A 26,506-nucleotide genomic window follows, 5' to 3' on the forward strand; every position below is an offset into this window, starting at 1 on the left:
AAAAGGAACTGAAGGGAATGACATTAGTTTGGTAGCTTTTTACTTTGCCAGGAAGGGCATTAGTAAAATAACAACCACTCATTGCTATCACCATTATGTCATAAAAGAAAGGACATATTAAGAACCCCAAAGGTATAAAAGACAATCTCAGAATAAGAGACGGTCTTTTAAATGGCATATGTTAGCTTTATGAAAAATGCACTATGTTACCTTGATTTTTCTCACTGAAAATGCTATCATTGCCAGGCACTGGTTCCCAGGAACCACTGGTGAAGTAGAAAGTTCACGGTCTGGAGAATCAGAAAGATGAGTTCAAATCCCAGCTTTGCTACTACACCTGGAGCTTTACTTGGCACTCTGATTATCTGTCTATTGCTATGTAACAAACTACCGCAAACTAGTGGCAAAAAACAGCAACAATTTTGTTACACTTATTATGTATCCTATGGGTCAGGAATTTGGACTGGACAAGGTGGGATAGCTTGTCTCTGCTCCAATATATATGGAAACTCAGCTGGGAAGACTCCAATGGCTGGGGGTGACTCTAATGACTATGGGCTAGAGACATCTGAAGGCTTCTGTGTTCACATATCTGGTGCCTGGGCTGGGATGACTTGAAGGCTGGGCTCAGCTGAGACTGTCAACTAAAACACCTACATACGGCCTCAGTGTAGTCACATTTCTTTTATGAGCCTGGTGGCTCAGTCCTCCAAGAATGAGTAGCACGTAAGGCAGAAACTGCATGGTCTTTTGTGACCTGGCCTTGAAAGTCATGTGGCGTCACTTCCACTATAAAACAGTAAAGTACTGAGCTAATGCCTGACTCCCTGCATTCTCCTGTGCTCATGGCCTCTCAACCTGAACCTTTAAGCCAGCAGACCATACCCTCTGACCTAGCAAGTGCAGGAGCTGCAGGTGCCCAAAACTGCTTGAAGAGAGGCCAGGGACCTGCTTTCTGCCTTAGCTGATCTATTCCTATAAAACTACTTCCCAGGCCCCTAGCTCTCTCTGCCTCCTGGTCTTGGCCCTGATGAGAACTGAATCCTCCACTTACAATTTTATACAGCCAATGATTGGAAGAATAGTCACAGACTAGATTTTTGGCTCTGCACATTTCAAACCTATTTCTCTGTCACTATCCAAACATTTCCAGGGGCAAGGCTGTAGGACACATTCATACCATGATCATACCAATCTTTAGCTCTGTACCCTTGTGTCTGAAGCTGGGTGAGTTGGCACAGAGGACAGTAGGAGGATTCTTGGAAGCCGTTCCTCCAGTGGAGAGTAGCCATAGCTTAAACTAGACATGGAAATGACTGCAAGTCCATAAGTCTTTATCTCCAAACCCTAACAAAATGTATTCCCAATTCAATTTCACTTTAGCCAGCTCCCCAAAATGCTTTTGACCACTTGGATAATACTCAGTACAAGGAGAAGTATGATTGAGAGTTGGAGTGGGAAAAATAGCCACCCCAACAGATCTTAATTAAAATATTTTACTTTTGCACATGTAATCATGTGACTATATTGCTAGGGTCCTGCCTAGGGTCTTAAAAGGGAAAAAATTAGAGGCCCTAAAACTCAAGTTTTTTTTTTTTTTTCATGGTAAACCACTTCTGGTTTATCTGTACCTTATGCTGAGTTTTCATATCAATATCAATCTTTAAGGCAAAAAATTGTATACAGTAAAAAAATTATTTATATGGTCCATAACAGTCTAATACAATGAGTTTTTCCTCAAGCCATGAATCAGATCACTTTATATTTTTGTTCATTTCCAGATGAAGCATTGGAAGTGCCTAGGACGTCTTGCTTTCAAATAGGAAGGCTAGATATTGTAATGAAAAAAATTCTCACTAAATTAATTGACAAATCTTACCTCATAACAATTAAAAATAAAAACCAGAAGTTCTTGAAATGAATAATACGACTCTAAAGTCTTATGAAAGTATAAATGGCAAGAATGACAAGAAAAATTCAGGAAATAAGTGGAGGGACTAGCCCTACCAAATAGTAAAATATATTATAAAAAGCTACATTAATTAAAATTGTTTGGTAGCAACTCATGAATGAATGGGCAGAACAGAACAGAGTCCCGAAATAGACCCTGATATAATAACAATTAGAGTATATCATAGAGATGGTCTTTCAAACTAAGGGAGAAAATGGTGGATTATTCAATGAATAGTGTCAGGACAATCAGCTAACTCATACGCTAAAATAAATTCCAGACAGACTGTAAGATAAAAGGTGTGAAATTAAAATTGAAGCCACAACAGCAGAAAGCATGGGGAGATTTTTGTAATTAAAAATATTTTTAAATTACAAAAGTTTTTTTTTAAATTTATTTTTGGCTGCATTAGGTCTTCGTTGCTGCACACGGGCTTTCTTTAGTTGTGTCGAGCGGGGGCTACTCTTGTTGCGGTGCGCGGGCTTCTCATTGTGGTGGCTTCTCTTGTTGCAGAGCTCGGGCTCTAGATGTGCAGGCTTCAGTAGTTGTGGCACGTGGGCTTCAGTAGTTGTGGCTCACGTGCTCTAGAGCACAGGCTCAGTAGTTGTGGTGCACGGGCTTAGTTGCTCCGCGGCATGTGGGATCTTCCTGGACCAGGGCTTGAACCCATGTCTCCTGCATTGGCAGGCGGATTCTTAACCACTGCGCCACCAGGGAAGCCCCAAACATTTTGAAAAGAAAAAAATGCCATGAACAATGTCTGAAGGAAAAAAACGACAAACTGGAAAAAAACATTTTTATTGTGGATTGAAAGACTTATTTTCTTAATATATAAAATCTTAAATCAATCAATAAGAAAAAGACTAATAAAAAACATGGTTTCCTAGAACTACTGAGCCTCACATAGCACATTATAAACTTTTTTCCCTAATTTTAAAGATTAGCTTTACTGAGATATAATTACATAAAATAAAATTCGCCAATTTCAAGTGTAAAGTTTGGTGAGTTTTGACAAATGTATATGGTTGGTAATTACCATCACAATCAGGATATAGAATTTTTTCATCACCCAAAAGTTCCCTCTTGCCCTTTTGCAGTCAATTCCCTTCCCCCATTCCTGGCATCTGGGCAACACTGACATATTTTCTGTTACTATTGATAGTTCAGGTACAAGCAGCTAGAATTTGTAGAGCAAAAGGTTTTGTCTTGACTGGGATTTCGTATAAATGGTTGAAAGTGGAAGTGTCTTTTTCCTATTTTCAACTTTAAAAATCCTAGGGGAGAACTTCGGTCTAGCTTATGTCCAGTGCTCACCCATGGCCAATCGAGGTAGTAAGGACCTGTGAGAAAATGACACTTAAAAGATTGGAAAATTAACACAACGTTATAAATCAACTATACTTCAGTTAAAAAAAAAAAAAAAAGATTGGAGTGTGGGTAGAACCATTCCCCAATGCAAAATGGAGAGATCTTCCCAGAAGAAAGGGGAAGGGTACAGGGTGAAAACAGATCATAAGCATCCACATGAACAGCAGTTCACGTGAAAATAATTTAAAGTGAACCAGCTGATAGGGCTTTAAGAGTCGCATTGTCTAGAAGGCTGTATCCATTCCCTGGCCTGATGTTTTCCAGGGTCAAGGACAAACTGGAAGGGGTCTATGATGGAGAGATGTAATATGTGTAACAGTTACCCTGAAAGAGATAGAATGAAATAGAAAAGCAACTTTCTTCTCTCTGTTCTTTCCCCTTCTGTGTCCGTCAGTGCTTTGCAGTGTTGAACATGTTCTTTCCCCAACGCTTGAGTGAAATCTGGTTGGTCCCACTAGTTTCCTGGTCCTCTTCAGATAACAGAAAGACTTCCAGATATTTTAATCCCATGAACAGTCTCATTTCATTCATGAAAATGTCCAGTTGTGTGCAATAGTCAAACCCGAGAATTTCATTAGTAGGAATGGGGGCATCTCCAGGACAGAACTAGCACATGACCAGTTTCTCCTTTAATTTCCCACCCAAAGGCTTTCTTTGAACCACAGTTTCCCCCTCCCCCAAGTCCCCCCCACCCAGCATCACTAACAGCATTTTCTGACCTGGGGTTGGGAGGAGGGGATGGAAGAAGGTCCTATTTGCTTGGTACTGTCCTGATCTGCCTAGTAGGTATTCTAAGCTTTTTCTTGTCGGGTACTGTTTTCACCATATTACCTTGGGGAAGGTATGGTGAGGCTGGATCGGGAGAGAGAAAGCAGGTTTCACAGTTTTGTTTTGCTCACGGTTCCCTGGACAGAACACAGCATGCCATGTAGGGCCACTCACTGTAAACACTGGGGTGGCTTTCGAGGCAGACAGACAGAGGGAAATTGTGGTTTCTGCGGGAAGGAAAAAGCAAGGCAGGATAAACAGGTTCAGGATTGGCTAATTTGAATAATTTCAGTGGGCTCGAGGGCGTAGGAGCTGTCCCCGGCCATCTGGTACCTGGTCCTGGGGTGATAAGCCAGGCGTATGGTGGCCTGTGTGAGAGCCTGATAAAGCAGGTGGTGGGGTGTGGACTTATTTGGCTGCCTAAGAAGGGGAACTGACCGGTCCCTGATGGGCCTCAAAACTGGGTCAAAACAGCATTAAAAACAACAACAACAACAACAACTGTATTACAGGTATTTTAGGGGTTCTTTGGAGACCCCATATCACAGAGGATGTTTTGCCTGCTGTCCCTTTATTGTGGGCAAGGTCTTTCTTCAGCCTGTATCACACCCACTCTCTCTCTACTACCTCTGAAGGTACATTTCCAGCTTCTTTCCGCCAAGGTCTGAGGTCTCCTTGCCTGTGCTAGGAAGCTGTCTTGGGCAGGGTTCCTTTAAAGAGGGCTTCGAGCTAGCACTTTCCATTGCCTCTTGCAGCTGACATTGAATTATACATGACACAGCATCAGCAAAGGAGGACAGTGCTCTGAGAGGGCACCATGGAGGCGGTGAGGAAGGCAGCAACCAAGGCCAGGAGCAATGGACAAAAGTTTTTCAAGAGCACAAGGAAACAATGTACCAGGCAGCACTTATATAATAAGGGCCAGGATTAGGGTGTGGAGAGTGAGGCACTCTCCTCAGTGGCAAAATGTAAGGGAGTGCCACAAAATGCCGTAATCAGGATAAATCACATTCAATGCAATATTTTAAAAAACACATTAAAAACGGGCATACGATGCACATCTTCCCTTTTGCCTAAGGCTCCAAAATGGCTCCGCAGGGCACTGGCACTAGGCAATCCCAGCTTCTAGCTTCCTCCCAGCCAGATCATACCCCTGAGTCACTTTGATACAGAAATACTGAGCAGCCATCTAGAAAGGGCTTTCCTTAGGCAATAAACTTTATCTGAGGCATGGAGTGTATGAACAGGGGAGAGCGAACAGCACTTGTCCAAGTCCAAAATTCCTTAAGTGAAAAGGGCTAGAGGGATATCTGGGGCATGGTGGTGGCAATGAGTTTGCAGGCAGGGACAAGATCTTGTAGGGACTCTTTAGAATTTTAACTAGGGGAGACACAGGCCCAGATTTGTTTCTTATGCAGATAATGCCTTGTGGGGGACAACTGGAGGGGTCAGATCTGGACACAGTGAAGTCCCTTATGAGGCTAGCGCAGTATCCCTATCCGAGCGAGGGATGACTGTATCTCAATCAGAACAGGTGGAGACAGATTCCCAAGATCCAGGCCTCAGTTTCCCCACTGGAGCACAGAGGGTGGGGCGGCCCCCGGGTCTCTGCCCTGCCAACTGGACCACCTCAGGGTCCCCTGTGAGCGGCGGGGGCACCGGGGCGCGCAGGGGAACCTCCCGAATTCAGCCTGGGGCCCGGGGCCAGCGGGGCGGGGCGGGTCCCGCTGGTGCCCGACCGGCTCGCCGCCCAATCGCCGCGGGCCCGCCGTGCCCCGGGGGGCTGGGGCAGCCGCCGCCGCCGGAACGTGCCGCGGCTGCGCCGACGCGCCAGCGCCGGGCAGGGCGGCGGGCGCGTTCAGTCTGGCGGCGGCGGCCGTGCGCGGACAGACGTGCCCGGAGCGCCGCAGCCGCCAGCAACCGAGACGCGCCGCGCCGCCGGGCCGCGCCCGCCCGCCCCCCGCCATGGTGGCATGGATCATCTCCAGGCTGGTGGTGTAAGTGGCCTTCTTCCTCGCGTCCCTTCCTTCCTTCCCCTCCTTCTCCGGCCCCCGGCCCCCGGGCTGCGCGTGCCCCTGCAGCGCCCGCTCCGGTCGTTCCGGCTATTAATACCCGGCGGCCGCTAAATTTAGCAGGTACAGTAGCTGCCGAGGTCGCGGGCGAGCGGGCGGCACAGAACGCGGCTGCTGCCCTGCGGGGCCCGGCCCGGGCGCGGGGGCCCGGCGGGCGGGGCCGCGAGGGCTGGGGCGCACGGGGCTTCGCTGGGGTCCGCGTCGAGCCGCGCCCGGCCGCTTTGTTCCCCCGCTTGGTGGGCTTGGTCGAGGCCCCGAGTGAGTGCGCCGCGGGGACACGTGTCCCTCTCCTTGGGAAGAAATGTTGGCCTGGGGTCGCCCGTTGCCGCGCCCCGCCGCCACGCTTTTGTCAGGTGAAAATGACAGAGCCCAGAAGAGCCTGGGGCGCTGCCTGGAGGGATCGGCGCGGAGAAGGGCGGAGAGCTGGAGGCAGGGCTCCTAAGAGGGTTGAAAAATACTCCTCCTTTTTAGGGTTCTCAAATTGACAGCGGCCAAGGCAAGTGGGACGGAGGAGGACAGATCCGAATCTTGGGGTAGCCGCCCCGCGTCCCCTTGTCTGATTCCTTGGGCGGGGGGTTTGAAGGAGAGATAGAGATGGGCTTCTCCGGGAATTCACGGGAAATTTCCGAGTGACAGATGGCCACACTGACGGTGGCGATGACACCTGCCAGGCCTTGCGGGAGAGCGCAGAGTCATCTGGGGTGAGGCCTGTGTGAAGCCATTGCGGGTGGGCGCGGGGGCGTTTTGCTCTGTCAAGCCCCAGAACCGAGTGGACCTTTGAAGAGCTCCTTCCCTCGTGGATTTGTTCTCCTTTGGAGGTAGACATGGCCGTCTATTCCAGTTCCCCTTCTTTCCTAACCATCCTTGCCTGAGTCAGGACAGATTTGCCACCTGCTTGGGGAGCCGGGGTGAAATTGTTCTGGGGAGTGGGAGCCGGTCCTGCCATTCCGGCTTTTTCTTTGTCTGAGAAAGAGGGGCTCCCGACTCTGGTTGATTGTGCACCATCACTCCCCACGTTTGGGAACACCTCCCATCTCCTACCCTTCTTTCCTGATTTTCAAAGAAGCCGGTCAGGGTAGCCTTCTGAAGCCATTCTCAGCATTGTCTCCTGGCCACCATTATGGGCTTTCTTCCCAAGGCCAGTGTATGTCCCTCTCGGCCCCCAAGTCATTCATTCCTTGTGGGCCTCTCCACAGCTGTTGCCACCTGCTGGGGATTTGTGCTGTATCTAGAGGAAGCATGTTAAATGTTTGGAAGATTCCTCCGGGCAGAGCTGGCATGAATAACCCAGGGAAGTGGCTGGCAGTGCTGGGTGCCTGCCACTCATGCCTGATCAAGGCCTGTCTTGCCTTCCGGGTGGTATTTTTTTTCTCCTGAAGTAGTGCCGTGATCGTCAGATTTGCAGGTGGCTTCTGTGGGGGTGGGGCTCAGGGTGGGTCAGAGAGTTGAGTTGGCCAGGCTGGAGGACTCACTCCCTATAGGTGCTCCTGGCCTGAGGCTGGAACACTGAGGAGCCAGGGTTTCTGGTCTGGGGTCCATGTCACCATCTTTAATTTTATTAGCACCCACCCCCTGTATACTAGACAGCTAAGAGGGCTGAAGGGGAGAAACGTGTTTGGGTGGGGTCTCAAGGACTAGCAGTTACTTTCTAAAACAACCACACTCCCAGAAGTGAAGAATTTCATGTCAGAGAATTTAAATGACCATGAGAACTGCCCCTCAGGTCAGCCCAGGACCCTGTGCTCCAAGGGAAAATTTGTGAGGTGTGGGGTTGTTATTCCCACTGTCAACTCCAAAAGGTCAGAGATATGACCTATCCCTTCAACCCCTAATTCTGTAGAGAAACCCAACATGGATGTGTCAGTTGTGAGTTGTTAAAACCATTTTAATAAGCAGCACCTGTTTTGCGTAAATCATACCTGTTCATTATAGGAAAATTAGAAAATGTAGATCAATAGATGGAAAATCATCCACATTGTTCCCATACAGAGATAGCTAATGAAAATTTTGAGAAGTATATTCGTCAAGCTGTGTTTCCCTAGGCATATATGCACATATGTTTATATTTACCATTCGAGAAAATTATCGATTCAGCCCAAATTTCCACAAACCTCTTAGCAAAGAGTAGAAATGCCATGTTTGGAGTCAGAAAACCCTTGATTCGAATCCCACTTCTGCCTCTTGCCAACAGATCCCAGTTCACAACTCAGATCACAGGCGATCCTAGTTCACAAGCACTAGTTAATCTCACTTTACTGTTGCAAAGATTTCGATGATACATGATTTCTAAATTGCCAAGTACCCCAGAGGACATTCAGTCAATGAGCGTTCCCTCCTGTCTTCCGAGAGAGGGTGTAAGAGCTCTGGAAGGGGCTTTCAGACATTATTCCTGCAGTTTTCCAACTGGCTTCCCCGAAGGCCACTCAGCCTGAGTGGGTGGGCTCTGGGCTCCCAGTCCTGATTCCTTTTCTTTGTTTTATATCCTGGGGTTCTATATAAAATATAATTTGGAAACCATATGGGATTTACTGCTAATAAAAGCCACTGAGCCAGTCCTCCCCTCATCTGTAAAACTGTAGAGGGAGTGTGCTTTGCCCAAGGACACGCGGTGAGCTGGTGAAGAACACAGGCTCTGGATTTTTGGGTCAGTGCCCTTTCCACCTCTGCCTGTCCTTGACCTAAACTGATCTCTTTCAAGCTTCCAAGACCTCTAGTATGGCGTCCTATGATTTTGTCCACAGGTCCCTTTTCCTACAAGCAATCTTTTCATGGTTTCGTAAGCCTCTGTCACATCAAAGAACATTTAAGGAAGACCTCTCACTGTGCTCTGAGGATGCGGAGGGAGCGTCTTCCTTCCAACCAGAGGCGTCAAGACAAGCTGATGGTGTCTGGGGACAGCCAGCTCTGATGGTGGCTGTCTGTGTTGCCGTGGGCTGTGAGCGTTTTTAGGGCAGTGGTGCTAGTTCTTTTCCCCCCTCCCACCTCTCGCCCCCTCCCAAGGCTCTTTTTTGAAAGTACCTGGCACCTCAAGTGCACTCAGTAAAGGTTAGTTGTGTTGAGTGAGATCAGAGGCCCTAGGATAAGCAGGGGAGCTGGTCAGTGTTATCCCCTGGGGACAGAGGTTAGTGGGCGTCGGGACAGGCTTGTCCCCACTGGGCAAAGCTCTTGGAATGGGAACCAATTTGAGACGCTGCTCTCTTGCCAGCTGTCTTCCTCCTAACTCCCTTGGCTTAGCTTAGGAAGAATTAAGGAAGAAATATTAGTGCAGTAGCAAGGTTGGTCTTGTTAAAACCTGGCTGATATCTGCAGGGAACATGGGAGCTCATTTAGGACTGGTCTGCTCGCCTCCTTTAAAATACTTTGTTTTCTTTCCAAACAACTCAAGGCCTAGGTGTGAAAGCATTTCAGACTGCATTGGAGCGGGCACACAGAGGTTGCTCTGTGCCTTCTTGGGAGAATGCACTATCTTGAAACATTTATTCCAAGGAGCAGGTTTTGCCTCTTTGTCTCTGGACAGAATTTTGGCTGAGGCCCAGGATGTTGGCTAAATGGATCCAGAGCTTCCCACCACTTACTGGGTTAGTAGACCAAAGCTCCAACTCACTGCATGGGGAAAAAGAGAGTCCTAATTCATAAATAACCAATAGCTATGCCGAAAAATGCCATTTTTCCACGTTGCACATCTTTAAAAAAATGTTAGTTTTTAGAAAGTAGAGTCTGATGTTTAAAACAGTCTTGAGTTGATAGCTGAAGATCTAGCTAAGTCCTAGGACTGTTTAGAGCATGAAGTCTCTGTGCCCTGGGTCAGGGATGGACATATAGAGAAGCCTGGAAGGAATGTGGGTTGTCCTCAAGATGTTCCTCAACTGTTGCAACACAAATGGAAAAAAGAAAAAAACCATACACTCTTAAACATAAACTTGCCTTTCTTTGGGGCCTGCTTTAAAAAGTGGAATGCAGAAAAATGATCCTGTTAATGGAGGGTTCAGGTTAGTTGATGATTTCTTTCCTGGCACTGGGTGCGGTACAGGGTAGGAGTTGGGTGACTGTTTCAGTTGAATTGTGAGAGGAAAGATGTTGGGTTCTAGTCTAAGTGCTGGTCTGACCCGCCTGCAGAATCCTAAGGGCAACTCGCACCTGCGCTGGGGCCCTGCTCCCGGTCTATGATATAATGTTATTGGCCAGCATCATCTTGGAGGTCTTAATAGTTCCAAGAGCCAGTGCTTCTCTGGGCCCCTTCCTTTCCTTCACGTCCCCCAACTGGCCTACATGCACTGTGTTTATTTATAAACAGGGGCAGTATCCTCAAGGAAGTGAAAAACATCGGCCTAGATTTTGCTGCTCTTCTGCTGCCCTGGTCTTTGTTTATTAATCCTGCCTGCCTGCTGGGAAGTAGCTTTTGTGCACTTCTTCCTGCTGTGTCTTATTTGAAGGTAGCTGACAAGTGAGGGTCTCACCTGGTTATTAATGGCTCAGTTTTCCTCTTCCGTCTAAAGCGAGCTATCCTCTTTGGAGTGTATATTGTTTGGGGGGAGGAAGAGCCCTGGGAAGAATGAGAGAAGGGGGGTCAGACCCTCAGTAGCCACCTAGTGAGGCTGCCATTTTGTATTGTGTATGTGTGTCGTGTGTGTGTGTGTGTGTGTGTGTGTGTGTGTGTGTGTGTGTATTTTCCAAGGGATTTCAAGAGGCTTGGGGATGGGGTAGACTTGGCCGTGCAGTAGTCAGAGTGTATGTTACCTTTGCAGTTTTATTGCCAACAATGAACTGTGCACATGCCCAACTGGTTACCAGGATTCTTGGTGTCTGTGGGAATTCTTCCGAGAACCAACAGGAGGGGGTTTGCATTTGGGCCATGAGAGTGTTTTCCTCTCACTTCAGGGCCTTGGGAAGGCCCTGATGGATTGGAAGATGGATAGTTAACATGCATATGGTTTGTTCTGAACTTTCAGATCTCATCCATCTTCACATAGAAGCACACTGTTTTCCCTCTGGGTTGTTTTAGTCGCACCCAGGGCCTTTCCTTTGATTTTAGAGAAAAAGTAAATATAAAGGACCAAGTATCTGGCACGCAGTAGGGGTGTCTGAAGGAATCTTGACAGTTAATCTGGTATTATAGGCCCTCAAGCATGGCATGTGTACCTAGACCAGGATGGCTAGTAGGTTTTATCTCTTATAATTGACTGGAGGCTGCCTGGGACCTGTCTTGAGATGGGGTATGAAGCTGAGTTGGGTTCAGTGGGGAAGGAGACCCCTGAATTATTCATGCAGGGAGGATGGTAACGGGGGCACACATGTTGGCTCAGTATTTGCTCTCCCAGGACTTCCCTGGTGGTCCAGTGTTTAAGACTTCGTGCTTCCGCTTTAGGGGGTGCTGGTTCAATCCCTGGTCGGGGAACTAAGATCCCACATACCGCATGGTGTGGCCAAAAAAAAAAAAATTAAAAGTTTAAAGTATTTGCTCTCCCACACTTGGCCTGTTCCTGATCACAGAAGGTCTGTCCCACTGTCAGAGTTTTAACAAGCTTCCCTGAATTAGGAAACAGGAGGAGCATTCTTTACCTGAGTTAACATCCCCTCCTGACATCCTGCCCCCACCAGGCTTTGTCAGTCACCTGGCAGTTCTAGGCCGTAGGTACCTCCTTGATGCCAGCACAGGGAGCTGTCCAGCCAGTGGCTCTCCAGTCTGCTTCTTTCCTCTTAGGGTGATCACACATATGCCACATTTTCCCTTTCTCCTTTGCCCTTCACCAGTCGCAGCTCAGTTACATTCTGCCTTGGCTGCTCTCACGTACTTGTGCATTCACATCCTTTCCACCTCCTTTAGGGGTCTGTGGATGGTACTCTGGGCTTCAAAACGCATTTCCCATTCCCCTCTGGTCACATACCCCATCCTGTCTCCCTCCACTCAACCATGGAGGTGGGCAGGGACTCAGGCCTAACGACACATTTCCTTGGGCACAGAGATTGGTCCAGAGGCGGGTCTGTGGCCCAAACGGAACCCCTAGATCCTTCCCCAGGGCGTCATGATTTGAAGCTGGGAGAGAAGAGCCTTGCCTATGGGACCCAGAGCTGGAACGATGTGAAGGTGGGGCTGCTGGTGGCTGCCTGGCACATGGAGAAAGCATGGTGGCCAAAGGGGCGAATTATGGCAAAGCAGAGGTGAACAGAGATGAGATACAGGCACGGAGAGCAGGAAGCTAGCTCCAGAGTCTTGACTCTGGTGACTCAGGCCCCGGTTCCTGCCGCTCCTCGTTTAAGGCCTTGATCTGTCCCATAGCCTAGAATGAAGGCCTGGAATAGCGCTTGTATTAATTAAGCATTTATTGTCGTGGTGAGGATGGATTGGGCCATGCTGCAGTAACAGCTCTCACATCCCGGTGGCTGGAGACAACCGAGGTTGATTTCTTGCTTTATGCTGCCTGTGCCCTGTGGGTTGGCAGAGGCAACCTGCTCATTGTCATCACCAGAGGCTCAGGCTGACTGAGGCTTCTCTGTCTCAGGGCGCTCTCATTGCAGCACAAGGCACCAGGGCTCGCTGGGGTAGGGAAAGAGAAATGGAGAGTCATGCACCAGCTCTTAAGTACCTCTAACCGGAAGTGACGCGTGTCACTTCCGCTCACATTTCATCAGCCAAAGAAAATCATATAACCAAACCTGAATTCAAGTGGGTGGAGAATTACAGTGTTATTAAACATCTGTGAACAGCCCCAGTGACCACCATATATGTTGAATGAATGAATCCTAACCAGCTTCGCAAACCTATAAATGTTCTTTTTTGTTGAAGTTGGTGTAAGATGGGTTGTTTTTTTTTTTTCTTCTTCTTGCAACTGGGACAGTCCTAACACATTCCTTTACCTCTTCATATTAGAAAAATCTCTCACTCTCCTTTTGACCTCTGTTCTTTATCTTGTTTTTGAGTTTTAAAAGGAAGTCTTAATTTTGAGGAGAAATCAGCAATTGTAGAGAACTGATGCTATTCCATGGATAAAGACCTTGAAGGTGCCCTACGATTGTCATTACACTCTCCACGTTTGCCTCCATCTACCTTCCTCCAGGAAACATCCCTCGGGTCCCCTAACTGAAGAAAGATTTCTGTTCCTGGGTCCCCAGTGTGGCATTGTCACTTTGTACCTTGTGATGTGGTGGTTTGTGCATTTACCTCCCACATCTGTTTCTTAGTCTCCCTCTCAGCTCTTCATGGGTAGTAAGTGCCCGATGAGTGTATGTTGGCTCATGAATGAGTCAGGACCTCTCTATTCAAAGAGTGGTCTGTGCACCAACAACATCAGCATCACCGGGAGCTAGTTAGGAATGCAGAATCCGGGGCCCCACCCGAGGCCTGGTGAATCTGCATTTTGTCAAGATCCCCATGAAACTTGAGAAGCACTGAGTCAGGATTCAGGGTGTCATCATCTCCCCGGTGAAATGAACAGAAATGGACTTGCCTAATGTTCCCACTATTGGCTGTAAATGGGAATTCAATCCCAAGGCATCCATTTGTGCTGGATTGTGGTTCATCCCTCTGATTCTGAGAGGTCCCACCCCTGACTTTGTATGAGTTCTGAATAGCCTGACTGGATTCCACCAACCCAGCACTCAACTACGAACCTTTCACAAGTGGGCTGCCGAATTGTGATCTATGTAAAATTTAGTTTTGCTGCAGCTGGGGTTTAAACCGCCAGGACAATGCCTGTCAGACGGAATATTGCGGTGAGCAGATCATGCTATTCAGGAGGGTGGGTTACAACCCACCGTGAGAAAGAAGCTGGTGAAACACTGTTGACTCATGCCGGGGACTCACAGTGGGTTTACAGGAACATGAAAGGACTTCTTCTCATGAGCCCATGAGGCCAAGAACCACTGGTCCCTAGATGTCCCTCCTGAGGAAGTCACAGGACCCAGTGGGCTCTGTAAATGCTTCATGCCAGACCCTGTGTGCTGTGGAATCCAGTAGTGTCAGTGAGTCCTCTCAGCCCTACCTTCAAACCCTCCCTGCCCGACCAACTCCCACCTCCACTGCCACCACCCTGTTCCAACCCCAAATTATTGCTCTCCTGGACCATTTCAAAACCCTCCTAATTGTTTTCCCTGCTTCTGCTCCCATCTCTCCAATGTCTACGTTGTTTAAAATGTAAGATAGGGGAATTCCCGGGTGGTCCAGTGGTTAGGACTCGGCGCTTTCACTGCTGTGGGCCTGGGTTCAGGTCCAGGTCGGGAACTAAGATCCTGCAAGCTGCATGGCGTGTCCAAAAAAAGAAAAAAAAAAAAAATGTGAGATAGGTCTTACATAGAACACAAACTTATGGTTACCAAAGGGGAAAGGGGGTGGGGGACGGATAAGTTAGGAGTTTGGGGCTAACATACAAACTACTAAATATAAAATGGATAAACAATAAGGACCTACTGTATAGCACAGGGAACTATATTCAATATCCTGTAATAAACCGTAATGGAAAAGAATATGAAAAAGAATATATATATATATAACTGAATCACTTTGCTGTACGCCAGAAAGTAACACAACATTGTAAATCAACTACATTTCAATAAATTAATTAATTAATTAAATACAATGAAGGAAAAAAATTTCAAAAAAAAACCCATAAAGTAGGTCTTAGCTTTCCCCTGCTGTTTAAAAACTGTCTGAAGAACTCCCATCACACTAAGAATAAAATTCAGACTCCTTACCATCGTCAACAAGACTCAGCAAGGCCTGGCGCCTGCCCGCTGCCCTGAGCTCACCTTGTACTGTTCCCCCCTCACTCGCTCAGTTCCATCATCCTCACTATTCCTAGAAGGCAACAAGCTTGTCCCACCCAGGGGCCTTTGCACTTGCTGTTCCCTCTGCCCTGAACACGGTGCCCTGGATCGTGCATGGCCCTTTCCCTCTTTCCATTTAGGTCTCTGCTTACGTGTCACCTATTCAGGAGAGGCCTCTTTTGACCACCTTCTCCAAGATACACCCCACCCACACCTCTGTGCTTTTGTCCCTCCCTGAAACTATGCTTCTAATTCTTTTGCTGGCTTGTTTCTGGTCTGTCTCTCCACTAGGATTTGATCTCCATGACTTTTGAGACTTTTATCTTGTTCACAGCCGTTTTTCCCAGCAGTTCTAAGCTCATAGAACATGTTTAAAATGTATACGAATGATGACTTTGTATTCCCTCTGGGGTTAGAAGATCCTTTCTTAAACCCAGGTTTGTAGAACCTTGATTTGTGACCATGGCAAGTAACCTAACCTCTCTAAGCCTCAATTTTCTCATCTGTAAAGTGAAAGATTTGATTTCTATTTCTGGCAATATAGAAAACTATATAGTCTGAAACCCCTCCCTAATAAAACTGAATTGAACATTCTTCTAAAAATTTTTCATGAAATATAACAGCGATCCCCTAAAAGTATAGCAGAGCTTTTAAGTAAGTAAATTTGCCAGGAGACAAAACAGAGAGGGAATCATTTTGCAAGGCTGTAAACCAGTACTGTAGCAGCTGCACGACAGGCTACCCTGAGATTTAGCTTAAAACAACAACCGTTTTGTTATCGTCTCTCCTGGCTCTGTGGTCAGGAAGTTGGACAGGACACTGAACACAAAACTCATTTCTGCTCCATGATGTCTGGGTCTCAACTGGGATGATGCAAATGGCAGTGGCAGACTGGCTGTCTCTTCCTTTTTTTTTTTTTAATTTATTTATTTTAATTTATTTATTTTTGGCTGTGTTGGGTCTTTGTTGCTGTGCGCGGGCTTTCTCTAGTTGCGGCGAGCGGGGGCTACTCTTCGTTGCGGTGTGCTGGCTTCTCATTGCGGTGGCTTCTCTTATTGCGGAGCACAGGTTCTAGGCACGCAGGCTTCAGTAGTTGTGGCATGTGGGCTCAGTAGTTGTGGCTCGCGGGCTCTAGAGCCCAGGCTCAGTAGTTGTGGCGCACGGGCTTAGCTGCTCCGTGGCATGTGGGATCTTCCCGGACCAGGGCTCGAACCCGTGTCCCCTGCATTAGCAGGCGGATTCTTAACCACTGCGCCACCAGGGAAGCTCTGGCTGTCTCTTTCTTTTTGTGTGTTGCAAGGCCTCTTCATGTGGTCTTTCTATGTGATTTCTCCAGCATGGAGGCCTCAGGATAGTCAAGTTTCTTACATGGTAGCTCAGAGCTGCAAGAATGGGTATCCAAGAAGCATCAGTAGAAACTGCAAGACTTTTTATGAGCTGGTCTCAGAAGTCCCAGGATGATACTTCTGCTGCATTCTATTGGCCAAACAGTAGGTCACTAAGGCCATCCTAGATTTGAAGAAAGGGGGATTAGACTACCTGTCCATGAGTGGGGTAGCAAACGGTTCACAGCCATCTTTAATATACCGCATAGGAGGACTGGCCTAACTTGGTTTTAATATCTCAATAGAGAAAAGAGGGGCCTTGGACTTCCCTGGTGGCACAGTGGTTAAGAATCCGCCTGCTGGGCTTCCCTGGTGGCTCAGTGGTTGGGAATCCGCCTGCCAATGCAGGGGACACGGGTTCGAGCCCTGGTCCAGGAAGATCCCACATGCCACGGAGCGGCTAGGCCTGTGCGCCACAACTACTGAGCCCGCGTGCCTAGAGTCCATGCTCTGCAACAAGAGAAGCCACCTCAATGAGAAGCCCATGCACTGCAGCGAAGAGTAGGCCCCGCTCGCCACAATTAGATAAAGCCCATGTGAAGCAAGGAAGACGCAATGCAGCCAAAAATAAATAAATAAAATAAATAAATTTATTAAAAAAAAAAAAAAAAAAAGAATCCGCCTGCCAATGCAGGGGATGTGGGTTCGATCCCTGGTCCAGGAAGATCCCACATGCCGTGGAGCAACTAAGCCCGTGCGCCACAACTACTGAGCCTGGGCTCTAGAGCCCGGGAGCCACAACTACTGAAGCCCTCGAGCCACAACTACTGAAGCCCGCGCGCCTAGAGCCCGTGCTCTGCGACAAGAGAAGCCACCGCAATGAGAAGCCCGCGCACCGCAACAAAGAGTAGCCCCTGCTCACCGCAACTAGAGAAAGCCCGCGCGCAGCAACGAAGACCCAACGCAGCCAAAAATAAATAAATAAATAAAATCTACATTTAAAAAAAAAAGAAAAGAGGGGCCTTGAGTCTGTGGGGGTATTAAGTCAGAGCTGAATGCTGGCATAAAGTTCAGACTTGAAGGGCGATTCTGCAGCATAATCCTGAGTAAAAGCATAGACCCCCAATCACTGAGAGGTGACAGTGAAGCTTGTCTGTCTTGCCCAGGGTTCTTGGTGGAGGGAAAATCTCCCTTGGGAATTTGAAACCATCTGTGGACCTGTCCTCATCTGGATTTGGGGTTTAACACATTCTGCACGGTCTGCGTACCCTTAGCTGAGAGATTAACATAAACATTGGTCTTGGGCCAGCATTACTCCTGGGACATCTGACAGAAATTAATACAGTCTCTCTAAGAGCTCTCAATACACATCATACAGAATTAGCCCCAAAGCACATGAATTCATACTCCAAATTTACAAACTGCCCTCCTAAGCAGGAGTTAACAAACACTACAAGGCAGGATTAGCCCTCCAGAAATAAATAAGTAAATAGCATACCTATATTAATTGTGTGTTATTTATATAAAGTAACTATTAATGCTTAGAGACCTTAGAATAAATCTTTCTAAAATGAAAAAGTAAAGAACGTAGAAGAAAATAGCAGATGCCGGGCTGGAGCAGGGAGAGGAATGGACCCATGGGAAAAGAAGCAATTCTAAAAGTAAAAAATAAAGTATTAAAATTTAAAACTCAATGGAGAGTTTGAAATGATGAGGGATTGAACACCAAGGGGGTGATGTTTTCCACCCTGCTTCTTGGAGCTAGAGGGGCTCTTAGTGATTTCAGGCTCTTGTTGACAGACAAGGAAGATGGGACATGAGGGTTTAGTTTTAGGTCATTCATCAAGGTCAGTAACGTGATCGGCTAGGCCAGGACTTGAGGCCAAGTCTCCAATTTCTGAAAGTGTTTTGATGTGGAAGAAAGAGGTTTGTTTTATGTGGTTAGAGGCTTGGACTAGGACCAGTGGGCGATTAGAAGACAAATTCTTGTCATGATAGAAGGAAGAGTTTTCTAGTCATTGGTGCTAAAGTGAGGCAATGAGCCCCTGGCTTCCAACCCTAAGACCTTTCAACTCTGAAACTCTAGGATTTTAATCTTTTCCCTTATTATAGTGGAGGAAGGGAGAGAAGAGTTGTTGGAAAGATTCTGTTTTTCAGTGGGTAAGCCTTCTATCCTTGTTCGAGATTGATTGATTCATTGCTTGATTGATTCATTCATTGATTAACTGCCCATTTATTGACCATTTGCTTTGTGCCAAGCATACACTGGGCACCAGGGATAGAAAGATGAATGAATTCCAGTTGCATCTTTGAGAAGTTTCTGAGTTCACATAGCCAGTCAGTGGGGAACTTGGACTTGGATTCCAGTGTCCTTCCTGCCTGGCCAGAGTTCTTTCCGTTGGGTGGTTATTTTGTGGGTGTGTGTGAACGACTTTTCTGGCTTTGGTTGGAAATTGTAGGGAGGAGCCCTTTCACAGGGGAAGTGGTACATCTGATGTATGAAAGGAGATTAAACCACTGCTGTATCTCTGCCTGGGAGACACCATGGCAGCCAATGTTGAGAAAGAAGAGGAGGCAGAGGAGAGGATGTGCTGCGTGAATACAATCAGGGACAAAGAGGTGGGTAAAGTTGAACATCCTTATCCACTGTATTAGTCTACTGTTGCTGCTGGAAGAGAGAACCACACAGTTAGTGGCTTAAAACAGAAATTTAGTCTCTTACAGATCTGGAGGCCTGAAGTCTGAAATGAGTTTTTGGGGGCTGAAGCCAAGGTGTTAGCAGAAGTGTTGCATACTGGAAGCTCTGTGGAGAATCCATGTTTTGCTTCTGGAGTGTCTGTTGGCTTATGGCCACATCTCTCCAGTCTGTGCTTCCATGGTCACATTGCCTTCTCTTCTGTCTTTATGTCTTCCTCTACCTCTCTCTTAGAAGGACATTTGTGATTACATTTAGGGCCACCTAGATAATCCAGGATAATCTTCCCATCTCAAAATCCTTAATTTAATCACATCTGCAAAGTCTCCTTTGCTATATCAGGTAATATTCATAGATTCTGGGGATTAGGACCTGGACATCTTTGGGGACCATTATTCAGCCCACTAAACCCATGGCTGTTGGCCCTGCTGCCACCAAGCTGAGGGGAGTTAAGAAGAGCCTAAAGAAAGAACACTCTGGGGGAATTCCCTGGCGGTCCAGTGGTTAGGACTCCTTGCTTTCACTGCCGAGGGTGCAGGTTTGATCCGGTGCGGCCAAAAAAAAAAAACACTCTGGTGTTCTAACATCTTATTTTGTCTCCATTTCCAGACTCTCCTTGATTTGTAAAAATTAATTATTGCATCAATAGAAAAGATTACAAAGAAGTGGTTAGGGCATACAGTAATGGATAATAATACAATGAATACTCCTTTACTCACCAACCAGTTTAAGAAATAGAACATTACCTTCATTGTATCAATATACCACTGTTTACAGACATTTGGGTTCTTTCTAATTTTTGTTTTTCTCTTGCTCTTGAAAAGAAAAGACTTCCGCAATGAACATTCTTATATGTGATTCCTGGCGCACTGGTGCACAAATTTCTTTAGGAATGGAATGGCTGAGGCATAGGGTATATGCATCTTTCACTTGACCAAGTAACATAAATTAAGTTTCATAGATGTGTGGGTCTGTTTCTGTGCTCTTTATTCTGTCACATTAATCAATTTGTCTGACCCTGCACCAGGACCACACTGTCTTAATTACCATAACTTTTACGAAAATTCTTGATATCTGGCCTGCCAAGTCCCCTCCACATTTTGTTCATCAGAAATTGCTATCCAGGGACTTCCCTGGTGGCGCAGTGGTTGAGAATCCGCCTGCCAATGCAGGGGACACGGGTTCGAGCCCTGGTCCGGGAGGATCCCACATGCCGTGGGACGGCTGGGCCCGTGCGCCACAACTACTGAGCCTGAGTGCCACAACTGCTGAGGCCTGCACGCCGCAGCGAGGGGTAGCCCCCGCTTGCCGCAGCTGGAGAGGGCCCATGCGCAGCAGCAAAGACCCAACACAGCCCAAGATGAATAAATAAATAAATAAATAAATTTTAAAAATAATAAATAAATAAATTGCTATCCAAAATCGTTTTTCTCCAGCAACATATACAATTTCAGTTGTACCGTGTCTTTACCATCACTTGCTATTGTCACACTTGAGACGTTTTGCCAGTCTGGTGGGTACAGAATGGAATCTCATTATAGTTTTAATTTGCATTTCCCTGAATACTAATGAGATTGAGCATCTTTTCATATGTTTATTGCCCATTCATGTTCTCTCTCCTGTGAAGAACCTGTTCAAGTCTTGCCAATTTTTCTCTTGTCCTTATCTTACTGATTTGTAGGAGTTCTTTAAATACTTTAGATGCTAATCCTCTGTCACTATGCATTACACGTGTTTTCTCCCAGTCCCTGGTTTATTTTTTCATTTTCTTTATGGTGTGTTTTGATAAACAGAAGTTCTTAATATTAGTGCAATGGATTTATCAGTTTTTTTCATTTATAGTTTATACTTTTTGTGTCCTAGGAAAACCTTACCTAATCATGAAGGTGTTCTGAAATCATGAAGCTATTCTCCTATATTGCTCCTAGCTAGCAGTTTTATAGTTTTTTTCATTCACATTTAATTTCTTAATCCATTTTGAGATGATTTTGGTGTATGATGTGGAGTAGGACTCCAGAATTTTTTTTCCATAAGGAAAACCAATTGTCCTAGCACTGTTTATTATAAAGTATGTCCTTTCTCTTTACATCTGCAATGTCCAGCCCTGTCATAAATTAAGTTTCCCTGGATGTGTAAGTCTATTCTGGGCTCTTTATGCTGTTCCATTGAACAGTTTTTCTGGCCCTGTACCAGTACCACTGTTTTAATTACCATAACCTTATGAAAATTCTTGGAATCTGGCCTGGCAAGTCCCCCCACCTTCAAAAGTGCCTTAGCCCGTTCTCTTCCATATACATGTTTAGAATTATCTAGAATTATGTATTACAACACAGACACACACACACACACACACACTCACTCACTCAAAAATCTGTTGGGAGTCTGATTGGAATAACACTGATGTTCTTAAGATATTGACTGTTCCAATCCATATACATATATGTATACATATACATGGCATCTATCTATATTAATTTAGATCTTCTTTAATGATTTTCAATATAATTTTATAATTTTTACTGTAAATGTCTTGTGCATCATTTGTTAGATTTATTCCCAGTTACTTGATGTTCGTTGATGCCAGTGTATTTGGTATCTTATTAAAATTTTCGTCTCCCAACTGTTTGTTAGAACAATGCATCCTTGGCACACTATAGATTCTTTTGGGCTTTGCAGATAGAGTCATGCCATCTGAGAATAGCACAGTGTTGTGTCTTTCCAGTAATTCCTTTTTTTCCCTTCCTCTTACTGTCCTGGTTAAGATCTCTAGTACAAGATGACTAAAAGAGGTGAAGGCAGATCTTCTTGTCTTTTCCTGGTTTAAAAAGGAATGCTTCAACATTTTCCCATAAAGTATTGTGCTTACTGTAGGGTTTTCAGAAATATACTTTATCACTAAGTTTTCTTCTCGTCCTAGTTTGTTGAGAGTTTTTGTAATGAATGATACTGTATTTTAGCTAATGCTTCCATTGAGATGATAATGGGGTTTTTTTTTTGGCCTTTAATTTGTTAAGTGGCAAATTGTATTAATTAGTTTTGCCATTAAACAATTTTACCTTCCTGGATAAACAAAATTTGCTTATAAAGTTGTGTTTTTGTTGTTGTTGTTAGAACAACCTAAGATTCAGTTTGTTAATATTTAGTTTAGTCTTTTTTCTTTTTTAAAGCTATGTTTGTGAGTGATATTAGCTGTGCTATCTTGTCTGGTTTGGGTATAAAGATTATACTAGCCTCATAAACCACGTTGAGGGCGGATATATCCTCTTTTTTATACCCTGGAATAGTTTGTGTAAGATTGGATTTCTTTCTTGCGTGTAAAATACATGACCTTACCAGTAAAACTATCAGGGACAGGTGTTTTTTCTGTGAGAAAAATTTAACCTATCTATTCGATTTCTTTAATGATTATAGATTTTCTCTATTTTCTTGAGTTAATATTAGCTTAAGAGTTCATTCATCTTAGTAATTTTTCAAATTTATTGATAGTTAACAACACTGCTTTTGCACTCCATTCCTTTTTTCCTCTTTTTCTGGTACTCTCATTAGATATATGTTAGGTGTTCTTACTCTGTCTTCCGTATCTCTTCATTTCTTATTTCCGATTCCTTTTTTTGTCTCTGCTGCTTTATTAATAATTTTCTTCATGTCTGTCTCCTTAGCAGTCTCTAATCAGCTGCTGAACATATTCATTGATGTTAAAATTTCAATTATTCTATTTTAGAAATTCTATTTAGTTCTGTTTCAAAACTGGTCATATTTTATGGCTTCCGTTCCTTCCACATAGTTTAAATTCATGGATCTTTTATCCATGCATAATTTGTAACATCACACTTTGATCATTTAGAAACTATTGGTTTACCAAGTGAAATGCAGATCTTCTAAATGCTGACACATTTTATTATACAATATCAAAAATTCACATTCATTAATATCACCATCAATCCCATCAGGAAAGTTTTTTAAGTGTTGGGACACTGTCAGTTTCATGGTAGTGGATAAAAATTTTCCAAAATTCTAGTTTTAGCTTGAAATTGAATATTATCATTGGCAACAAACACTATTGGTTTTTCTTGAAGTAATGGGCTCATTTCATCCATTTCCTAAAACATGCTTGCCAGATACCCAACTCTGAATAACCATTGTTTGTCAGTCATTCAAGTAACTGTATTGTTCCCTGAAAAACAGTGGATAATCGACCCAAGGGTTTTTCCTCAAGACAATCATCATACTTGGTATGCAGCAGTACTTAATGCATGCTTCCCATTTCATCACAAGATATTAAAAACACCTGTACTCCAGCGTCAAGATTTAATAAAATTGATGATTTCTGCTATATCATCAATGACATTCTTAAATGAAACAGGCATTTTTTTTTTTTTTCCCTACTGCATCACGGTGAAGAATACAATGACTACTGGTAAAGTTTAGTGCCATTGCCTTGATTCGTGCCAAGGCAGCGGTTTTACCCCTTATTGTTCTTACACCATCAGTGCAAGTTCAACACAGTGAAAAAGGCATATGTTTTAGTATTATTATTAAAATTGTTTCAACCTCATGAACCCTCTGACAGGGTCCCAGCAACCCCTGGAAAGGGTTTTGGTGTCTCCCAGGAGTCTGTGGATCTTGCTTTGGGAACCATTCACTGTTCTGTACAATCAACAATCATTTCCATACCTAAGAAAATCAACTCTCATTCCACAACTTCATCCAGTCACAGCTTCATGTGGTCTGTACTCAAATTAACCCCAATTAAACAAAAATCCTTTATTTATTTTTTCTTGTTTCTATTTGGATCCAGTCAAAGTTCATACATTGAATCTGGCTGTTGCATCTTTTGATCAACGTAGAACAGCACCTGCACCCCCCGCCCCCCAGCTTTATGAAGAGTCTAGGCCGACTGTGATGTAGACGTTCTGGACTTGTCAGACTTGTCCTCATGATTAGACTCAGGTCATTGTGTCTACATTGTGTAGATGATGAGGTGCACCTCCCACTGCCTTCTGTCAAGAGGACAGAATGTCAGGCTGTCCCATGATTGGTGATACCAAACTTGACCACTTAGTAAAAAAATTTACAATTTCTTTAAATCTAGAATTTTTAGTTGTTGTCAATGGCAGAGTAAGTCAGAGTCTCTTGTCTGATACTATTGGAAATAATGGTCTCCTTTTGATTCTTCATTTTTGAGGTTCAAAGGTATAGCAGTTAGAATTCTTTTGGTTCCAAGAAAAAAAATACAACTCATGCTGGTTCACATAACTTAAAAGTCTAGAATGGCAGTGACCCAGAATCAGCACCAGTCCAGCAGGTTCTCTTGGTCTCTCCCCTGCACTCATGTTAAGGCTGGCTCCCCTTGTGGACACAAGATGATTGCCAGCAGCTTCTGGGGGGGTGAATTCCTCATTGGCGTCTAGCAGGAAAAGGGCGTCTCTCCAAAAAAGAGAGCATCTTCTATGGGACACAAGAAGGCTTCTTTCCCAGAAGTTCCTAGCAAGCATCTTGCTCTCCTGATTTTAGTCACACACCTGTCCGTGAGCCAATCCCTATGGCAGGGGGATGGGATGTGTAGAATGACTTACACCAGCCAAGACCCACCCTGGATCTGGGGATATGGTCAGCTTCTCCGAAGCACAGGGGCTACATGGGGCTGCGGAGAGGACCCAGAGAGCCTCTGCATCCTGTATCAAGATGAAGGCAAATATCCACCAAGGATTAGTACCCACAATAATGGAAAACACTTGACTGAGTACCCAATATGTGGCAGATATCGTGCCACCCTGTTCCTCATTCATTCATTCAGCAAGTTCACTCAGTCATCTCGTATCTAGTGCGACGCTACTGGGGGCTGCGTGCTGGGCCACCACTGAGGCGAAACGGAGTCTTCGCCGTCACGGCACTTCTCGTGTAAGGCTCCGTGATGTTATTAACACAGCAGTCATACAAGGCGGGCATTACTACTTCTTTCCCAAATGATAAAGCTGAAGCCCCAGGTAGGGGGTAGGTAGCCTGCCCCAGGTTCCCCAGCAAGTTAGTGGTGGAGCTGGACCCAGAGAAACATGGTGCTGCCAGCAGTGCCACCTGGCCCAGGACTGGGTGGGCCTTGGGGGTGTAGATTCTGGCCCCAGCTCCACCCCTGATGGGCTGTGTGACCTTGGGCTTCTCTCTCAGAGCTCCTCTTCCTCTCTGTAAAATCGAGTGGGGTCGGGCTGAACCTCCTGGCATGCAGGTTCCCTGGTTGTTCACACCGTCCCACCATTTACATCTCCTAGGAGTGCCAGCTGTTCTGAGCAAGGTAGACCTTCTCACAGCCTCTCAGCCTCTCTCCGGAGTCTCAGGGGCCCTGCAGGGTCTGTGATGTTTATGGTGAGTAGCTGTTGAGGACAGGAGACCCAGGAAGGAAAAGGCAGGACCCTCAGGAGCTGCCTCCACCCACACGTACCAGTCTCCCCATTCATAAAATGAAGTGGGGGGTGGGTAGCCAAATGCTCACAGGGGTCCTGCTACGTATGTCATCTGAGTAGTCGTTGACAGTGTGCTGCTCGGTGCTGGAGGGTCACAGATCTGCGCTTTGTTCCCAGACCTAAAGGCAAAACTTGGGTCCATTTTACTGTCATACAAGTGAGTACTTTTATTGGCACATATTTATACTCCATGTCAGATGTTGCATTGGCAGTGTGCGTACATTATTTGACTTAATCTTGACAGTAGTCTGATGGGATAGGTACGTAGTATTATTTCCATTTTACAGATGAGCAGTCTGCGGTTTAGAAAGGTTAAGGAATTTGCCCAGTTCTTAATTGTTAGATCCATTGGATCTGTCTGATTTCACAGCATTTGCTTTGTCTTTGCTTCAGTGTTGCTGCACCCCCTTTGTCGGAAATGATCATTAACGGTGGAAGGCCGGGGGCTTCGCTGTTGGCCCAGTGGTTAAGAATCCGCCTGCCAATGCAGGGGACATGGGTTCAAGCCCTGGTCAGGGAAGATCCCACATGCCGCAGAGCAACTGAGCCCGTGCGCTACAACTACTGAGCCTGCGCTCTAGAGCCCGCGAGCCACAACTACTGAAGCCCACGCGCCTAGAGCCCGTGTACTGCAACGAAGAGCAGACCCTGCTCTCTGCAACTAGAGAAAGCCGCGCGCAGCAATGAAGACTCAACACAGTCAAAAATAAATAAATAAAACAAATAAATTTATTAAAAAAAGAAAGCAGTGGAAGGCAGTGAGAGAGTAAGGGTGCACTAAAACTCACGGAGATTCCAAAGTACTGTGCGCTGGGCTGGCTGGTCCCCAGTACTGTGAAAGAGGAATGAATGGTCTTCCAAATGCAGTTTGGATTCCCTTCTGCAGGGAGGGAGGCCCATGCCAGCTGATATCGGGTAAGGTGTAGGGGTGAGAATGTGCCAGTTGTGTTTGAAGGACCAGACTGGTTTGAGTTGAGAATTCACGTCATGATGTCTGGGGAGTTCAGGTGGGAAAGGTCGGTTTGAGGTCAAAGTACAGGACTTTGCTTTGAGGCAGGAGTGAGCCAGTGAAGGTTTTTATAAGGGGGGAGTGATGTGAAAACAGTTAT

The 26,506-nt window shown here is 45.6% G+C and overlaps 1 protein-coding gene across 5 annotated transcripts in view; it reads left to right on the forward strand.

Annotated features, from left to right (window-relative positions):
• Nucleotides 1-5,962: 5,962 nt before the first annotated feature.
• The window catches only part of REEP1 (receptor accessory protein 1), a 111,512-nt gene continuing 90,968 nt past the window's right edge, over nt 5,963-26,506 (forward strand). For all 5 annotated transcript variants that reach the window (XM_057558434.1, XM_057558435.1, XM_057558438.1 and 2 more), the window contains exon 1: nt 5,963-6,084. In XM_057558434.1, coding sequence (XP_057414417.1) covers nt 6,053-6,084 — 32 coding nt within the window. In that variant the 5' untranslated portion in view covers nt 5,963-6,052. The remainder of the gene's footprint in view (nt 6,085-26,506) is intronic.

The sequence above is a fragment of the Balaenoptera acutorostrata genome, chromosome 12, assembly GCF_949987535.1.
Source record: "Balaenoptera acutorostrata chromosome 12, mBalAcu1.1, whole genome shotgun sequence".
In the NCBI taxonomy this organism is placed as follows: domain Eukaryota; kingdom Metazoa; phylum Chordata; class Mammalia; order Artiodactyla; family Balaenopteridae; genus Balaenoptera; species Balaenoptera acutorostrata.